At 50.5% G+C, this 16,661-nt stretch overlaps 1 protein-coding gene across 1 annotated transcript; it reads left to right on the top strand.

Moving 5' to 3' along the window:
• The first annotated feature begins 12,938 nt into the window (after nucleotides 1–12,938).
• LOC129138475 (iron-sulfur cluster assembly 2 homolog, mitochondrial-like) lies at nucleotides 12,939–14,709 on the top strand. The gene has a single exon (XM_054675674.2). The coding sequence runs from the start codon at nucleotides 12,974–12,976 to the stop codon at nucleotides 13,424–13,426; it is 453 nt and encodes a 150-aa protein (XP_054531649.1). The 5' UTR covers nucleotides 12,939–12,973; the 3' UTR covers nucleotides 13,427–14,709.
• The last annotated feature ends 1,952 nt before the right edge of the window (nucleotides 14,710–16,661 follow it).

Here is a 16,661-nt window from a genome sequence, read left to right as displayed (position 1 = left end):
GTCCCTGCGTAGAGTAACCTCTCCATAAACTGATGTCACTGTTGTTTTCAACGAGGGTGAGTTACCTACCAGCCCTCTCCATCCTTTTGGAGCCAAATTTGACGCCGGACATCTGAGAAGTGAAGGAATGGCAGGCTCGGGGGGGTTGGGGCGGGGGCGGGCTGAGTATGAGGGAAGGGGAGCTCAAGGACCCTGCCCCGCCACCCCACCCCCACCTCCAGTTCCGAGACCCTCTGGGCTCTGCCCGTGGCTTGGCCAGTTAATTGCTAACCTGGTGGACCGAGAAGGTCCGCGGGTCCACCTCCCAAATTGTGTCTTGTGTCGTCGGAAGGAAAGGGTCTTTGTTCCCCCTCATAATCATGATTGCAAGATCCCCATTCGCACTGGACTCCCAAAGCATCCTCCCCTTGCCTGACCTCACCCCCTATCCCAGCCAGAGTCTTGGCTGTGTTTGAGAATTACAGGCTGTAAAGCCTCTTCATCCATCCAATGCGGGACACTTCAGGCGGCGTTTGCATCCCTGAACCCAGCCCTGGGACTCTGGGACCCACCCTCGACCCCAGCCTTGGGGAATTAGGCTGTTCCCCGTTAGGGGACAAGGACACTTGGGAAGGAAGGCTGCTAGGATGGGGCGACGTCTTACCTCGGGTCCGCGGTCCTGCGGCGCTAGTGCAGAGGGCTCTTTGTGCCCCGGCTCACAGCGCAGAACTGGGGGAGCCCCTGCAAGCGCCTCCCATCTCAAACTCCTCCCCGCACTCGTCCGCAGCCTCCCTCCCTCTGGTCCCGCGAGCGCAGCCGGCGTCGTCTTTGTAGCTGCTGCAGCGCCCATGAAATTTTAATGCGGGAGCGGCTGGCGGGCGGAGGCGCCCCACCCCCGGCCCTCGCCTCCACCCTCCTCCCGCCTCCTTGCGCCCCTACAACCTCACACCCAACCCCTCCTTACCTGCGCCCAGAGTCCTGGCCAGGAAAGCGGGGTGCAACCGGTCTTGGAGGGAGCACTCCGCAGCCCCCGCCGCACAAAGGGGCTAGCTGGCCGGTGCGCTCAGCCTCCCGCATCCCCACCCGCGGCGCTGTCATGGCAACGCTTGCCCTGCCACATTAGGCCGCAGAGAGCTCAGGGCTGGAGAGGCGCGGGGGCTGCGCGCGACCGAGACCAGGGGCGCAGAAGCCTGAACCCCGGAGTAAGAGGGCAGAAGACGCTTGTTCTGGCATAGCGCCAAGGGCTTAACCAGGAAGACCTCGGGTGTATGCCTCTTTATGCACATGGTTATGGTGGAGTCCAGATTTGAACCCATAACTGTTAACTTCATGCGTGTACAGCATTTGGCCTAACAACATTTATAGGTTTAATCTTTAATTTTTTATTATTATTTATTCTTATTGTTTTAGAGATGGGACCTCACTCTGTCACCCCGGCTGAAGTGCAGCGGCACAATCATAGCTCACCGCACCCCCCCCCCCGAACTCCTGGGTTCAAGCAGTCCTCCTGCCCCCGCCTCAGCCTTCGGAGTAGCTGGGACTACAGGCGCGAGCCACCGCGCCCGGATTAGTCTTTTATTTAACTGCCCTCTTCTTAGTACCTACTATTTTCTAGAGTAGGGATGCTAGGAAGTGGTCCCGAAGTAGTGGTTCTAGAGTTGCAGCATCCACATTGCTTGAGAACGTGTTAGAAATCCAATTCGGGGCCGGGCGCGGCGGCTCACCCCTGTAATCCCAGCACTTTGGGAGGCCGAGGCGGGCGGATCACCTGAGGTCAGGAGTTCAAGACCAGCCTGGCCAACATGGTGAAACCCCATCTCTACTAAAAAATTAGCCGGGTGTGGTGGCGGGTGCCTGTAATCCCAGCTACTCGTGAGGCGGAGGCACTAGAATCACTCGAACCCGGGAGGCGGAGGTTGCAGTGAGCCGAGGTCGCGCCACTGTACTCTAGCCCGGGTGACAAGAGCCAGACCCCATCTCAAAAAAAAAGAAAAAAGAGAAAGAAAAGAGGCCGCGCACGGTGGCTGGCTCACACCTGTAATCCCAGCACTTTGGGAGGCCGAGGCAGACAGATCACCTGAAGTCAGGAGTTCGAGACCAGCCTGACCAACATGGAGAAACCCCCGTCTCTACTAAAACTACAAAATTAGCCAGGCGTGGTGGCACATGCCTGTAATCCCAGCTACTCTGGAGGGTGATGCAGGAGAATCGCTTGAACCGGGGAGGCAGAGGTTGCGGTGAGTCGAGATCATACCATTGCACTCCAGCCTGGGCAACAACAGCGAAACTCCATCTGAAAAAAAAAAAAAAGAAAAGAAAAGAAAAGAAAAAAGAAGAGAAAAATACAATTCAGGCTGGGTGTGGTGGCTCACGCCTGCCTGTAACCCCAGAACTTTGGGAAGCCTGGGGGACAGGCTTGCTTGAGCCCAGGAGTTCCAGACCAGCCTGGGCAACAAAGCGAAACCTTATTTCCACAAAAAATACAAAAAAATTAGCCAGGCCTGGCGGTGTGTGCCTGTAGTCCCAGCTGCAGTGAGCCCTGGGGAAAGAAAGGAAGGCCCAGACATCTATGTTTCAGTAAGCCCACCAAGGAATTCTGATGCACACTCAAGCTGGAGAACCACTGTGCTAGAACATTCCAGCGACCTTCAGAACCAGACTATTCTGGGTTTACATTTCAGTTCTGCCCATGCCTCTGACCAAATGTGACCTTAGGCGAGCTCCACACCCTTCCTCAGTTACTTGTCCATAAAGTAGAGATAATAATGGAATCCACATCATCAGGCTAAATGAAGGAAGTGTGCTTAGCACAGTTGCTGGCACCTAGTAAGGGCTCACGACATATTTATATTATTAAACTACAACATCTCTTTTGTCACATTTCTGTGAATATTGTTTATCATCTTCATCGCTCACATAAAGAGGCTCAGAGAGGCAATGAGAGCTGCCCACAGACACCGTAAGGGACTCAGGTAGGTTTAAGCCTGTCCTTTTAGATTCCAACTTCCCCAGCTTTCTCTGGACTACACATCTGTTGCTGGGACCAGCCCTGGTCTTCAGGAAATACAAACCCAATTCAACAAACCTATAAAACATTTCCAATGTGCCCAGCCCAAGACCATTGCAGGAAGCTTGAGAGTCCCAAGGAGGCTTTAGACACAGCCTTCTACCCTGACAGAGTTAACAGTCCTGCCAGGGTGGTAAGACCCATGTGAAAGAGTTAGAGAAAAGGCAAGGCAGTGTGTGGTCACAGCATTGCCCAGAGTATGCAGCCCACTTTGAGGGTGGGACCAATGTAATCACAAAAGTCCTTTTTTAAAAATGTTTTGGCCGGGCGCAGCGGCTCACGCCTGTAATCCCAGCACTTTGGGAGGCCGAGGCGGGCGGATCACGAGGTCAGGAGATCGAGACCATCCTGGCTAATACGGTGAAACCCCATCTCTACTAAAAAATACAAAAAATTAGCCGGGCGTGTTGGCGGGCACCTGTAGTCCCAGCTACTCGGGAGGCTGAGGCAGGAGAATGGCGTGAACCCAGGAGGCGGAGCTTGCAGTGAGCCGAGATCGCGCCACTCACTCCAGCCTGGGCAACAAAGTGAGACTCTGTCTCAAAAAAAATTTTTAAATAAATAAATGTTTTGAGACAAGGCCTTGCCCTGTTGCCCAGGCTGGAGTGCAGTGACAAGGATCATAGCTCACTGCAGCCTTGAACTCTTAGGCTCAAGGGATCCCCCTGCCTGAGCTTTTGTCATCACACAAGTCTACGACTTCCCCCTAATTCACCAGTCTAGTCTCCCTAGACAAAAACAAAAAGGGAAATATAATTTGGCATGACACATTCTAACTGAATACAGGGGATCCATAGAGGTCACCACTTCCTTTCTTAAGTATTCCCAAGCCACCTGTTTTATAATCCATTCCCAAATTCTCCTGAGTGTCAGTCTATCATTTCCAATATCTACTTGGAAAAAAATGAAGCCACCTGTTCACCCCAAACTTTCACACTTCATCCTATTCCCTGGGGCTTCTTAAGGATGAGCAATAGTGAATCTATGATCCTATCTCCAAGCATCTTTGGTTCTAGAGATATTATAATCAAACTTAGGTTTGGCTGCTCACTGCTTGAAAGCCAGACACCAGAGATAAGGGTTGATGGGAGGAAAATCTGGTTTACTTAAAGAGCTAGCAAAACCAAGAAGTTAATGGACTATTTATTGTTCTAAAGTACCATATTAAGTCATATTAAGTCAGTACAAATTTTATGCTGTTTTTATGCTAAAGTCAAGTGGAAGAGGCTGACCGTGGTGGCTCACGCCTGTAATCCCAGCACTTTGGGAGGCCGAGGTGGGCGGATCACCTGAGATCAAGAGTTTGAGACCAGTCTGGCCAGCATGGTGAAACTCTGTCTCTACTAAAAATACAAAGATTAGCCAGGCATGGTAGCGTGCACCTGTAATCCCAGCTACTCAGGAGGCTGAGGCAGGAGAATCACTTGAACCTGGGAGGTGGAAGTTGCAGTGACCTGAGATCGCACCACTACACTCCAACCTGGGCGACACAGCAAAGGGGAAGAGAAGGGAGGTTGAATTGGGATCAACAGATGACCAATTACCACTGACACCTGGGCACCAGTGAGGGTCCAAGAAGGTTGTGAACTTCTTTGTCCTTGGTCAGGTCACAATGCTTTTATAAATCTTGCACAAAACATAGATGATTTACATACTTCTCCTTTAATCCCAGAGTTAGTTTTTAAAAACTACGTGATTGCTTTTTTCTGCATATTATCTCAGTGCTCTAAAATTATCCTAGCCTACGTACAGGAATGGGAAAAGGCCCCTTAAACAAAAATTGAGTTAGTTATGTTAGTTCTTTTGCTGTTTCGCTGTTACAAAATCTTTTCAAGGCAAGCAGTGGGGAGGTGGCGGAGGGGAGCAAAAGGGGTGACCATTAGAGGATACTGTGGCTCACTGCAAATAGACTGTAACTCAGATGGACTCGGGACAAGCCGTGAACTGAGTAACGCAAGGAAGGAGTGGACCCTCATGTTCAGCAGATGCCAATACCTGTGTGGCCTCCTCTGCTCCCAGTTCTCTAACATGGTACATTTCTGCATCATGGGGTAGACCAGACTAGCCCTTCTGGGGGATTCAGCTGGTCCTTTGCCCTCCTTTTGCCCATCTGTTGAGTGCCTTTGTGGTGAGCAAAGTCTTCCCTAGCATCTTCCATTTCCCTACGGAGGGTTGGACATCCTTTGCAGTTCGTGCCTGGTTTGAGAAGTAGAGCTGGCATCCTCTCCTCCCCATCAATGTAACTGTGACCCTCACCTTATCCTGTGGGTATACTTAGGACATATGCTAGGAAGAGCAAGCCCCGAGATGGTAAACACCTTCCAGGAAACATGTGTAGGGCTAACTTGGACCCCAGGAGCCCATGAGCAGATAAGAGTACCCCAAAGAGACACGTCAGTATTCCTGCTCTGCATGATACCACTCTGAAACCCCAGATTTCCAGGAGAATTCTGACACTGGCAACATATCAAGGAAAGGGGAACCTGAGTCTCTCTTCTCTTTAGTCCTAGAACAGCCCTTGGAGAAACAGGAGTGGCTCTGGAGGCCAGGGTTCCCATTGCAATTCTGTTATCAGCCCACTGGGTGCCTCTTTAAAAAAAGAGAGAGAGGGCCAGGTGCAGTGGCTCATGCCTGTAATCCCAGCACTTTGGGAGGCCGAGGGGGGCAGATCACAAGATCAGGAGTTTGAGACCAGCCTGACCAGCATGGTGAAATCCCCGTCTCTACTAAAAATACAAAAATTAGCCAGTCATGGTGGCGGCGCCTGTAATCCCAGCTACTCAGGAGGCTGAGGCAGGAGAATTGCTTGAACCCGGGAGTTGGAGGTTGCAGTGAGGTGAGATCATGCCCACTGCACTCCAGCCTGGGTGACAGAGTGAGACTCTGTCTCAAAAAAAAAATAAATGAATGAATAAATAAAGAGAGAGAGAGATAGGAAATTCACATAATCTAAGGTCGGGCACAATGCCTCACACCTGTAATTCCAACGCTTTGTCAGGTTGAGGTGGGAAGATCGCTTGAGTCCAGGAACTCAAGACCAGCCTGGGCAACATAATGAGATCGACCCCCGGCTCCACCGCATCTCTACAGAGACCTTTTAAATATTAGCCAGGCATGGTAGTGTGTGCCTGTGGTCCCAGCTACGTGGACGGCTGAGCAAAGAGGATCACTTGAGCCTAGGCGTTAGAGGCTGCAGTGAGCTCTGATTGCACCACTGCACTCCAGCATGGGCAACAGAGCAAAACTCTGTCTCAAAAAGAGAAACAAACAAACAGAAAAGAAAGGGAAGTCGCATCCTCTAAAACTAACCATTTAAAGCGTATGATTCAGTGGCCCTGAGTACATTCACGATGTAATGCTGCCACCAGGTCTAGCTAGTTCCAAGACATTTTCATCACCCCCAAAATAACACCCCACACCCTTAAGCGGTTACTTCCCAGTTTTCCCTCCAGCCCATTGTCATATGTGACCTTTTGTGCTGGCTTCTTTCACTCGGCATAATGTTTTTGAGGTTCATCCACATTGTAGCATAGCTCAGCACTTTATTCCTTTTATGACTGAATAATATTCCATTGTATGAACAGAACACAATTTATTCATCCATTCATCCACTGATGGACATATGGGTTGTTTCCACCCTTTGGCTAATGTGAATAGCGCTGCTATGAACAGGCATGTGCAAGTATTTGTTTGAATCCTTCTTTTCCGTTCTTTTGAGTACGTACCTCTCTGTTCCACGTTTCCTTTTCTATTCCCCCACCTTGCCTTAGTCAGAGGGATTATGGAGTCAGTAGCAAGGTGGGCTTCCTCACATACACCCTCCCGTGTTCCCAGCTCCACTTCTCTGCCGGGCCACACCTGTAGCCCTTGGAGGAAGGGCTCTGGGCAAGGCCAAATTTTGTCTTCCCTCCAGCCATGTTACTGATGGAGACTGGTCCATCAGGGGATCAGGGGATCTCTTTTCTGACAGCTGTTCCCTGAGCAAACAGCTCCTGGTTTTACCCAGATAGAAAATCTCATTTGAGTCATCAAAGCGGCCATCTTTACCTGTGGTGAGCATGGGGCTCCCTGAGTTCAGCAGTGAGTGATTGTAGAGCAGAGGAGAGGAGAGCTGCATTTGGTATGGCCCAGAAAGAAAGTGCCTTTCAACAATTCCTTGAAACTACAAAATTATTTCCCTGCCACCCCCTCCCCGGCCCTGTAATCACCGTCAGATGCAATGAACTTGACCCCTTGCCCACTTACTTGCCAGAAGACTTTCCAAGTGCTTTACCCACACTCTGTCTTAGCACCCTCTAAGGAAGTATCGGTGTCATCTCCAACTGGTAAGGAAAGCGAGTCTTAGACAGGGAAAGTGACTTATCCAAGGTCAGCCAGCTAGAATGTGTGTAGTAAACCTGAGATTGAAACCCAGTGCTGTCTGATTCCAGAAGCTGCCCTCAGCCTCTCTGAAAACCCATCTGCATCATCCTGAATCCTTTTTTCCCCTAGGAAGGGAGGTACCACCCCTCAGCCAGCTGAACAATGACCCCACTGCCATGCTTGGGTCACTCCAGGGTCTGTTCATCTGGGCATGGGCTCAGGATCAATGCCATGGTCAACTAGAGCTCAGTGGTCTCCAAAATCTTATCTCTGTCCTGCCCCCAGTGGCGCCTAAATGTATGAAGGTCAGCAGTCTCTCTCGATAAAGGATAAATGGGGAATATAAGCCTGGATCACCCCAGATACAGATCCTGAGACACGGATTCAAATGCAAGTTGTTTATTTAGGAGGTATTGGTACCAGGAAGCCTTGGTAAGGGAGCAGGTTAGGGAGACAGGGAAGAGGAGAAATCTGGAATAGGTACATTAAAGAGGATACTTGTCAGCAAGGACAGTCATAACAAAATACCATAGACTGAGGTGTCTTAACAAACAACTTAAGGAGGCTGGAAGTCCAAGACCAAGGTAGAAGCAGGGTCAACTTCTCCTGCGGCCTCTCTCCTCGATTCACAGATGGGAGCTTCTCACTGTGTCCTCATGTAGTCTTTTCTCTGTGCGCACACAACCCGGGTGTCTCTCCCTCTTCTCATAAGGACATCGGTCCTGTCAGATTAGGGTCTCACCCTTTCTACCTCATTCTACCTTAATTACCTCTTTAGAGGCCCTATCTTCCAATGTAGTCACATTGGGGCTTAAGGATTCAACATAAGAATTTGAGTAGAGAGAGCACAATTTACTCCATAACTATGAGCAAGTTGTTAGCGACTAGAACTCAGTCCTGCTGAGGTCTTCTGGGAGACTGTCGGACACACCCGACATGTCCCACCCCAGGTCGAGGATGTCATGGAACTCCTCCACCCACTTTTTTTTTTTTTTTTTTTTTTTTTGAGATGGAGTCTTGCTCTGTTGCCAGGCTGGAATGCAGTGGCATGATCTCGGCTCACTGCAAGCTCTGCCTCCCAGGTTCAAGCAATTCTGCTGCCTCAGCCTCCCGAGTAGCTGGGACTACAGGCGCATGCCACCACATCCAGCTAATTTTTGTATTTTTAGTAGAGACGGGGTTTCACCATGTTGGCCAGGATAGTCTCAATCTCTTGACCTTGTGATCCACCCGCCTCAGCGTCCCAAAGTGCTGGGATTACAGGCGTGAGCCACTGTGCCCTGCCCTCCACGTGCTTTTATCTCTTATGGTTGAAGGATGATCCCTGTACATCAACTTCTTGCCACCTCCAGGCTGCCCCTTGCACAGACCAAGCATGTGCCCTCATCCAATTGACACAACAGCTCCCATGAGCTGGGCACTGTTGTCTGCCTTGGGCACACAAGGAAACAGGGTTTGAGAGGTGATGGGCAGCACCCGGGGCCTGGTCTCCTTCAGTCTGCAGGAATAGTGGGGAGGAACCCACCAGGGACTGCCAGGCTCTTTGCCACCTGACACTCTGTCTTGTTTCCTTTCTCTGCCTTCCTCCCAGCCAGGGCGGGCAGTGAATACATGGACTCAGGAGTCAGACAGAACTAAATTTGAATCCCACCCTTGCCCCTTACCCACCATGTGACTTTGGGTAGGGAACTTCAACCCTCTGGGCTTCAGTTTCCTCTTCTGTAAAATGGAGATTACATAACCTCACTTGCAGGGCTTTTGAAAGAACTAAGTGGTCTGAGTCCAGAAAACACATGGCCCTGTCACATTGCTCAGTAAATGCTCTCTCTCTCTCATATTAGTGTGAAATATGACTTTGAACTATTATTTTTCTGAATTTTTTCCTCCTTCCTGTGAATATTCTGTGGTTTCTGCTCCCAGTTTTTGGGCCTCATGCAAGTGATTTGACTTCAGCCTGGTAGTCTCTCTCTCTCTCTCTCTCTCTCTCTCTCTGTCTCGCTCTCTTGCCCTCTCCCTCTCACTCTCTCTCTCTCTCTCTTTCTCTCTCAAGGCCATTAGAGACTCCCCACAAGACCTAGAGTTCTTATACCTGGTTAGTTATTATAAAGGATCTTAGAAGCTAAACAGACACCAACACTGTCTGCAGTGCACACACATATCAAGTCCAGTCCACAGACACAGTTGCTGTTCTTTCTGTGTGAGCAGATGCTGTTGCTTTGACTATAATTCAGGGCAGTGTAGATACTCTACTACATTAGCGGCACTTAAAAAAAATTATCAGGTCTTTTCTCCATTGGCAGGACCTGAAAATGTATCCTCTACTTTATGGAGTCTATGACCCATTTTCCATTAAGACAAAAAAAAAAACCCCATCAAACTATGAAAGTCCAGGGACCACTGGTTTCCCCCAGCATCTTTATTTTATGGTGCACACAGCAAGGCTCAGGAGGCCAGGAGACCTTGCCTGAGGTCGCAGGGAGCCTCCCCCTGCCCCCAGGCTCCCTGCTCCATGCACCTCGCCTCTGCCTCTCTTTTGTCTCCAGCGTGTGCGCTTGCCTACGTGCGTGCAGGGCCGTGTCTCCGTCCCTGCTGCTTCTTTGTCTGGCCTTTTGTGTCCAGACAACAGAGAAGGGGGGCAGAGTGTGTGTTGCTCTCATCCATCTGCAAACAGACCCCCTCCAGACGCCCTGCACCTGCTCCCAGGCCCTCCCAGTCGCCCCAGCAGGTGCTGCAGCCTGGCCATCCTCTCCCTGCTGCAGTGGCTTCTGCTGCTGCTTCTGCTGAGGCTGAGAGAAAGGTGCAGACCGCAGCCGCCAGCACAGCGGCTGCCTTCCCTCCTCCCCGCCCGCCTGCCGCCACCCCTCTCAGCCACAGGAGATGAGTCTCATCTTTTTTCCTGTGTGGACAGCTGCTGACAGAGCCAGAGATGGGGCTAGAAGGAATTGGGATGGGGAAGACAAGCTCTGCAGGAGGCTTTACAAAAACACCCTTCCTCCAGTTTTGCAGTCACCCTTCTTTCTCCCACGCCCCCACACCCAATGCACTCCAAGCCCCATCGATGCTCTGGAACATTTCGCCAAGTCATTCCCCCTCCCACCAAGTCACCACCACCACGGTCCTGGCCTCCAACATCCCCTACTGGGCTTCCCCCCAGTCTGTTCTCCTTGCTGCAGCAGCCTGAAGATTCTGGAAATGCAAAGCTGACCTCATCACTCCCCTGCTCGCAGCCCCTCTGGTCTCAAGATGGAGAGCAACCTTTACCTTCCCTTGCAACCTTACCCTGCCATGGCTGGCCCCCAGCCCAAGGTTCCACCCTCATCATTCAGCACGCTCCCACCCCAGGCACACACTTCCAGGAGCAGCCCAGCCTCATGGTCTTCAGGGAACCTTCCCTGACTTTTAGGTCCCTGGATTGACTGGGGCCCCTCTCCTTCTGGGGCTGATTTCAGTTTAGAATTACATATCCATTTGCTTTTCTGTTGTACACAATCTCTCTCTCTCTCTCTCTCTTTCTCTCTCTCTCTCCACCCCCCACGTCCCCGCCGCCCCCACAACTAACCCGTGAGGTTCATCATGGGAGAAGCCTACTTTTTTGTCGCACCCCAGCATCTCCAGGGCATGGTAAAGGGTCTGCTACACAGGAGGCCTTCCACATATGTTTGCCAGAAGAATGACTAAATCTTGAAGCTTCCAATGCTGCGGTTCTGGAGGGCTTCTCAGAAACCACTTTATAGATGGAACAGAGACCCAGAGAAGAAAGGTGGCTTGCCTGAGGTCTCTGTTTCAATACAGCCATGCTGACGGTGTCATCCCAGGGTCTCCAGGGACCCCAGCTGCTTATGCCTTCTAAAGGTCAGTCTTTCCTTTAAAAGCCAATCAAATGTCTCAAGTGCCCACCTTGAAATGGCTGCAGAAATGCAGTCCCCTTTCAGGGACTTACCTGGCTTGTCTGGGTTGATGATGGTGTCTTCATCTCTTGCTCTGAACATCTGTTCCTGTCACCTTGATCCTATCTACCTGTCTCTATTCCTGTGGCCTGTGGTCCTCTCTGCAGACACAGAGGCCGACTCCCACACCACCCTCATTATTCCTCATAGTACAAACAACACAAAGCTCTTGGGGAAAGCACTAAGACAGTTTGGGGCAAATAATAACACTTACTGAGCATTTACTGTGTTTCAGGTTCTGGGATAAATGCTATAAATGCAATAGCTATTAACAGTCCAGTGATGCCGGGGACACACAATCTCTCCCCATTTTATAGACAAGGAAACTGAAGATAAACAGACACAACTAGAAGGGATCTGAGCCAAATTTCAGTCTCAACAATCTGCATCCAGATCCTGGCCGCATAGAGCCCTCTCCCTGACCCTGTCCCACGACACCTTCTGAGGCTCCCATCATCTTCCACCTGGTCAGCAACCCCTGTACAGTCCTCCCTGCCTCTCGTGGTTCCTGTCTACTCCAGCCTGCCCACCCCCACACAGCCACGCCACAGCCGTCCTGCAGAACAGTACATTCCTTATTTATGAGATGCATCTGGGCTCTCTGCAAATCAGCTGTGAATGCCACAATGCCTGCAGGAGGGAGGCAGAGAATTCTGGAGCCAACATCTTCCAGAAGGCAGGTAGGGACTGGGCTCAGGGTACAAGGCTGTAGTAGGGGCACCCACTGGGCCTGCAGAGCACAAATGGCGCTGGGGAAAAAGTGATCTGCGCTGTTGATCTCCTTTGCATCCTAGCCTGCATCACATAAGTGGCAGAGAGCCTGGAGGATGGGGAGGTGGGAAATAGGGTGGACACTAATATTAATCCAGCATCTCCTGAAACACACGCAAAACCCTCCAAGGCAGGGATTCTTGTGCCCACTTTATAGGGGAGGAAACTGAGACTTGCAGAAGGTAGGCAAGCTCCTTCTAATTGTATAACCTTGCTTTGTCCCTCCTGTCCCTTAAAAAGAGGAGAGTTAAGGTGGCTGGAAGGATGTCCTGAACATCATCAGAAAACTAAATATAAAATAAGGTAGGAAAATGAGGCCCAGGGGAAGGAATGTGGACTCAGAGATTAAGCTCCTCTTCTAAATTCCTGCCATGCGATTCTATCCAGTTGCTAACAGTGAACTGTACGCTGGTTCCAGGTGTCCCGGAAGACAATGCAAAGAGGGAATACAATTAGTTTCACAAGTGGCCAATGTCTGCAAAGAGGAAAGAAACTAGAGGCACAGTGACAGAGCTATGGCTGGTACTGAAAACAGAGAAGGAGGTGTAGCCCCACTCCAATCTCAATCCCAGATACCTACACTTCTGGGAACTAGCTCTTCGTTCCCTTTCCACCATCCCTCTACCCCACCACCGGGGAGAGGGCTGGGTGGGGGCGGAGCAGGCGCGCAATCTGATCCCACCGTGGAGGGTGTGTTTTTATATCTTACCACCAGGTGGCAGTGCGGGGCAGGTCTCAGTAGGAGGTTTCCTAGGACAGACTGAGGTTTCTTAGGAACTTCAGTGAGTGAGTGCTACAGCCTTAGGTGGAACCTCAACAAAGAAATTGATCTCCTGGGTGGAGGAAGATGGTTGCCGCCCAGGGGTTGTCCTTAAGGGCCGCGACGCAGACATCGGTCACTCCCTGGCCGAGGGGCAGGCTCCTCGCGGCCTCCCTGGGACTCCGGGGCGTGTCCTCCAGCCCCGAGGCCGGCGACGGGCAGATCCGCCTCACGGACAGCTGCGTCCAGAGGCTTCTGGAAATCACCAAAGGATCAGAATTCCTCAGGCTGCAGGTGGAGGGAGGTAGATGCTCCGGATTCCAGTACAGGTGTTCACTGGATACAGTTATCAACCCCGACCACAGGGTATTTGAACAGGGTGGGGCAAGAGTGGTGGTTGACTCTGATAGCTTAGCCGTCGCGAAAGGGGCCCAGGTGGACTTCAGCCAAGAACTGATCCGAAGCTCATTTCAAGTGTCAAACAATCCTCAAGCACAGCAAGGCTGCTCCTGTGGGTCATCCTTCTCTGTCAAACTTTGATGCGATGACAGGTGACTCTGAGATTGTCACCAGTTGTACCAATTTGAGGAACGTGGAATTAGTAGAATTCTAGAAGTTTCCTTCTAATCATGTCCCTCTCCATTTTATTTCCCACAGTCCAGGAGTATTGTGTTATGCCACTATTATTTTCAGAACGGGAAGATTTTACTCTTGGCTTAATTTTTCCCTCCAACTCCCCTCAGTGCTAAGGCTGCGCCTCCAGATGCTGTTACCTCAGATTTAATCACTAGCTGAAACTCCATATAATCTGTAGAGCCTCCACAGCTCTAAAATTTGGAATTAACTTCTCTGGCCTTAAGAGCTGCTTGTACATATGTGGATAGCTATGTATAAAAGCTTCATTTAAAAAAAAAGAAAGAAAAGAAATCGATCTCCTGCTCTGCCAGAATTAAGAGCCCTGGACAGAGAATCAGGAGCCCAGAATTCAAATCCCAGCTCTGCTTCCAGGGCTCTGTGCCAACCGGAGCACATCAACTTGCCTTTTCAGTGTTGGTCTTTTCATCTGAGAAAGGGGGAGATTTATGGAGGGAGGAGGAGACTGAGACCCAGCAATGGAGGACGATCGTGGCCAATGAAGCCTGGGACAGGCAGAAGTGGAGAGAAAGAATTTCCAAACTAGAGGAGAAAAAAAAAAAAAAGAGGGGGTAAAGGGCCCATTTCCAGGAAGGTGAGCTCTGCTTTGTGTCTTCTGGTTGGTTCGGGGGAGTAAACTAGTCAGGACTTTTTCAAATGGAAATGACAGAAACTCATCTTAAAATGTCTTAGTAGGACCAAAAAAAAAAAAAAAAAACGCAAACCAGGGAGAGAGTGTTCTTTGGCTCCTGTGATAAAAAGCGAATGGGAGTGGGGCATGGTGGCTCACGCCTATAATCCCAACACTTTGGGAGGCTGAGGCGGGCAGATCACCTGAGGTCACGAGTTTGAGACCAGCCTGGGCAACACAGTGAAACCCCATTGCTACTAAAAGTACAAAAATTAGCCAGATGTGATGGTGCACGCTTGTAATCCTGGCTACTCGGGAGGCTGAGGCAGGAGAATCACTTGAACCCAGCAGGCAGACGTTGCAGTGAGCCGAGATCACACCATTGCACTCCAGTCTGGGTGATAGAGTGAGACTCTGTCAAAAAAAAAAAAAAGCAAATGGGGTGTCTGCAATAACAAGATGCTTGAGCTCATTCTCACCATCTCCAGCCTCGGCTTTCTCCTGCACCAGTTTTGTTTGCAGGGTGACTTTGATGGCAAGGTCCAAAATTACATCCTATGAGCTTCTTAAGCTCTGCTCAAAGAGAGCTGTTCTTTCTGAATTGATCCAACCAGAGTTTTAGAGCCGATTCTCACTGGCTCAAATTGGATCACGTGCTCGTCCATCCTGAACCCAATCACGATGACTATTATTGGCCAAACCTGGGTTATGTCCTCCCTTTTGGAATCAAGATGGGTCAACCCCATTCAGTGACTTGAGTCAGAGAAGAGGAAGGGTGATTGTTTAATCTAAAACTGAGGGTCCACCCAGAAGCTGCTAAAGGTCCGGGGAGGATAAAATAGCAGAAGGCCACCTCTCTCCAGTGGGGAGGAACCTGTCATGACCCACAGGCCTGCCTCCCTGATGTTTTGTGTCAAGAGAAGATTCCAGGAACTCACAGCAGAAAAAGGAAGGGCCTCTCCACCCCCTCCCCTATTTCCCCTCTATTAATCTTCTAATTACAGTAACTGGTAAACAGAGGCCCCAGGAAGTAGGAGCGGTGGGTGGGGATTCACCACCCGCAGGCCGGGTGGGGGCCTCTCTTGCTCAGTTTCCTCCCGGCTGAGGTGAGGGGCCAGCCCCCTGGTGGCTGCTGACTCAGAGATTGTGGATGTGTGAGGGCCTCACCAGGTGCCCAGCACAGAGCAGAGCGCTCAGTAGATGCTGTCTCTCCTTTCCACAGATGGCTGTGGTGAGGGTGGTTGTTACTGGAATCATCACTGCTTTTGTCCTTGTTAATAATGAATAGGCATTCCATACAGGCCTCTCTCAGGGGAGCACAAACAAAAGCTTGCCAGTGCTCCTTTTCTCTCTCTCCCTCTCTCTCTTTCCCCTTGGTCTCTCCACTCTCCTCTCTCTCTTTCTCCTGTTTCTCTTCCCTCTCTCCCCACCTCCTCTCCTTCTTTCTCTGTCCCTCTGTCTCTCCCCTCTCTCCCCTCTGTCTCCCTCTCTCTCTTTGTGTCTCTCCCCATCTTTCTCTCCCCTCTCTCCCCTCTGTCTCCCTCTCTCTCTTTGTGTCTCTCCCCATCTTTCTCTCCCCTCTCTCCCCTGACCCCTACTCTCTCCTCTCTCTCCCTCTCTCTCTTCCCTCTCTCCTCTGTCTCTCCCTTCTCTCTCCCTCCATTTTTCTCTTCTCTCTCTTCTCAGTCTGTCCCCCCACCTCCTCTCTCTCCCTCTTTTTCTCGTTCTCTGGCCTCTCTCTCTCCCCTCTGACTCCCTTCCTCTTGTTCTCTCCCCTCTCTCCCTCTCTGCCTCCCTCCCTTCCTCTCATAAACACACCCTAGATGTGTAGGATCTTCAGCTTCTCACCCCCTTTCATGCTAGGTGGTTGTGTTCCTTTTTCTCTGATGACTCCCACTGAAGTCTTTGTCACAGCTTTGCTCTTGGGGATCTTAGTGGAGCAGTAGTGAGAGCGCAGGTGGAGAGGCAGGAGGAGGAACCAGGTCCTTATGTCACTTAGCATAATAGCATAATGTCCTGCAGGTTCATCCATGTTGTCACCAATGGCAGGATTAACCTTCTTTTTTTTTTTTTTTTTTTTTCAGACATTATCTCTGTAGCCCAGGCTGGAGTACAGTGGCATGATCTCGGCTTACTGCAAACTCCTCCTTCACTGGGGTAGAGGGGGCAGGAGAGGGAGCAAGGGAAGAATAAGAAAGACGTGTGTGTGTGTGTGTGTGTGTGTGTGTGTGTGTGTGTGTCTTATCTGATTGATCTGGCTAGAACTTCGAGCGCAATGTTGACTAGAGGTGGTGAGAGTGGCCTTCCTGATCTTAAAGGAAAAGCTTTCAGCTTTGCACCATTGAGTATGATGTTAGCTATGGGCTTGTCATATATGGCCTTTATTGTGTTGTGGTACTTTCCTTCTGTGCCTAATTTGTTGAGAGTTTTTATCAGGAAAATAATGTTGAATTTTATCAAGTGCTTTTTCTCTATCTATTGAGGTGATCTTATGGTTTTTGTCCTTAATTC

The sequence above is a fragment of the Pan troglodytes genome, chromosome 23 (genome assembly GCF_028858775.2).
Source record: "Pan troglodytes isolate AG18354 chromosome 23, NHGRI_mPanTro3-v2.0_pri, whole genome shotgun sequence".
Taxonomy (NCBI): Eukaryota; Metazoa; Chordata; class Mammalia; order Primates; family Hominidae; genus Pan; species Pan troglodytes.
The sequence above is the reverse complement of the archived record's forward strand: the minus strand, read 5'-3'. Positions and strand labels throughout refer to the sequence as shown.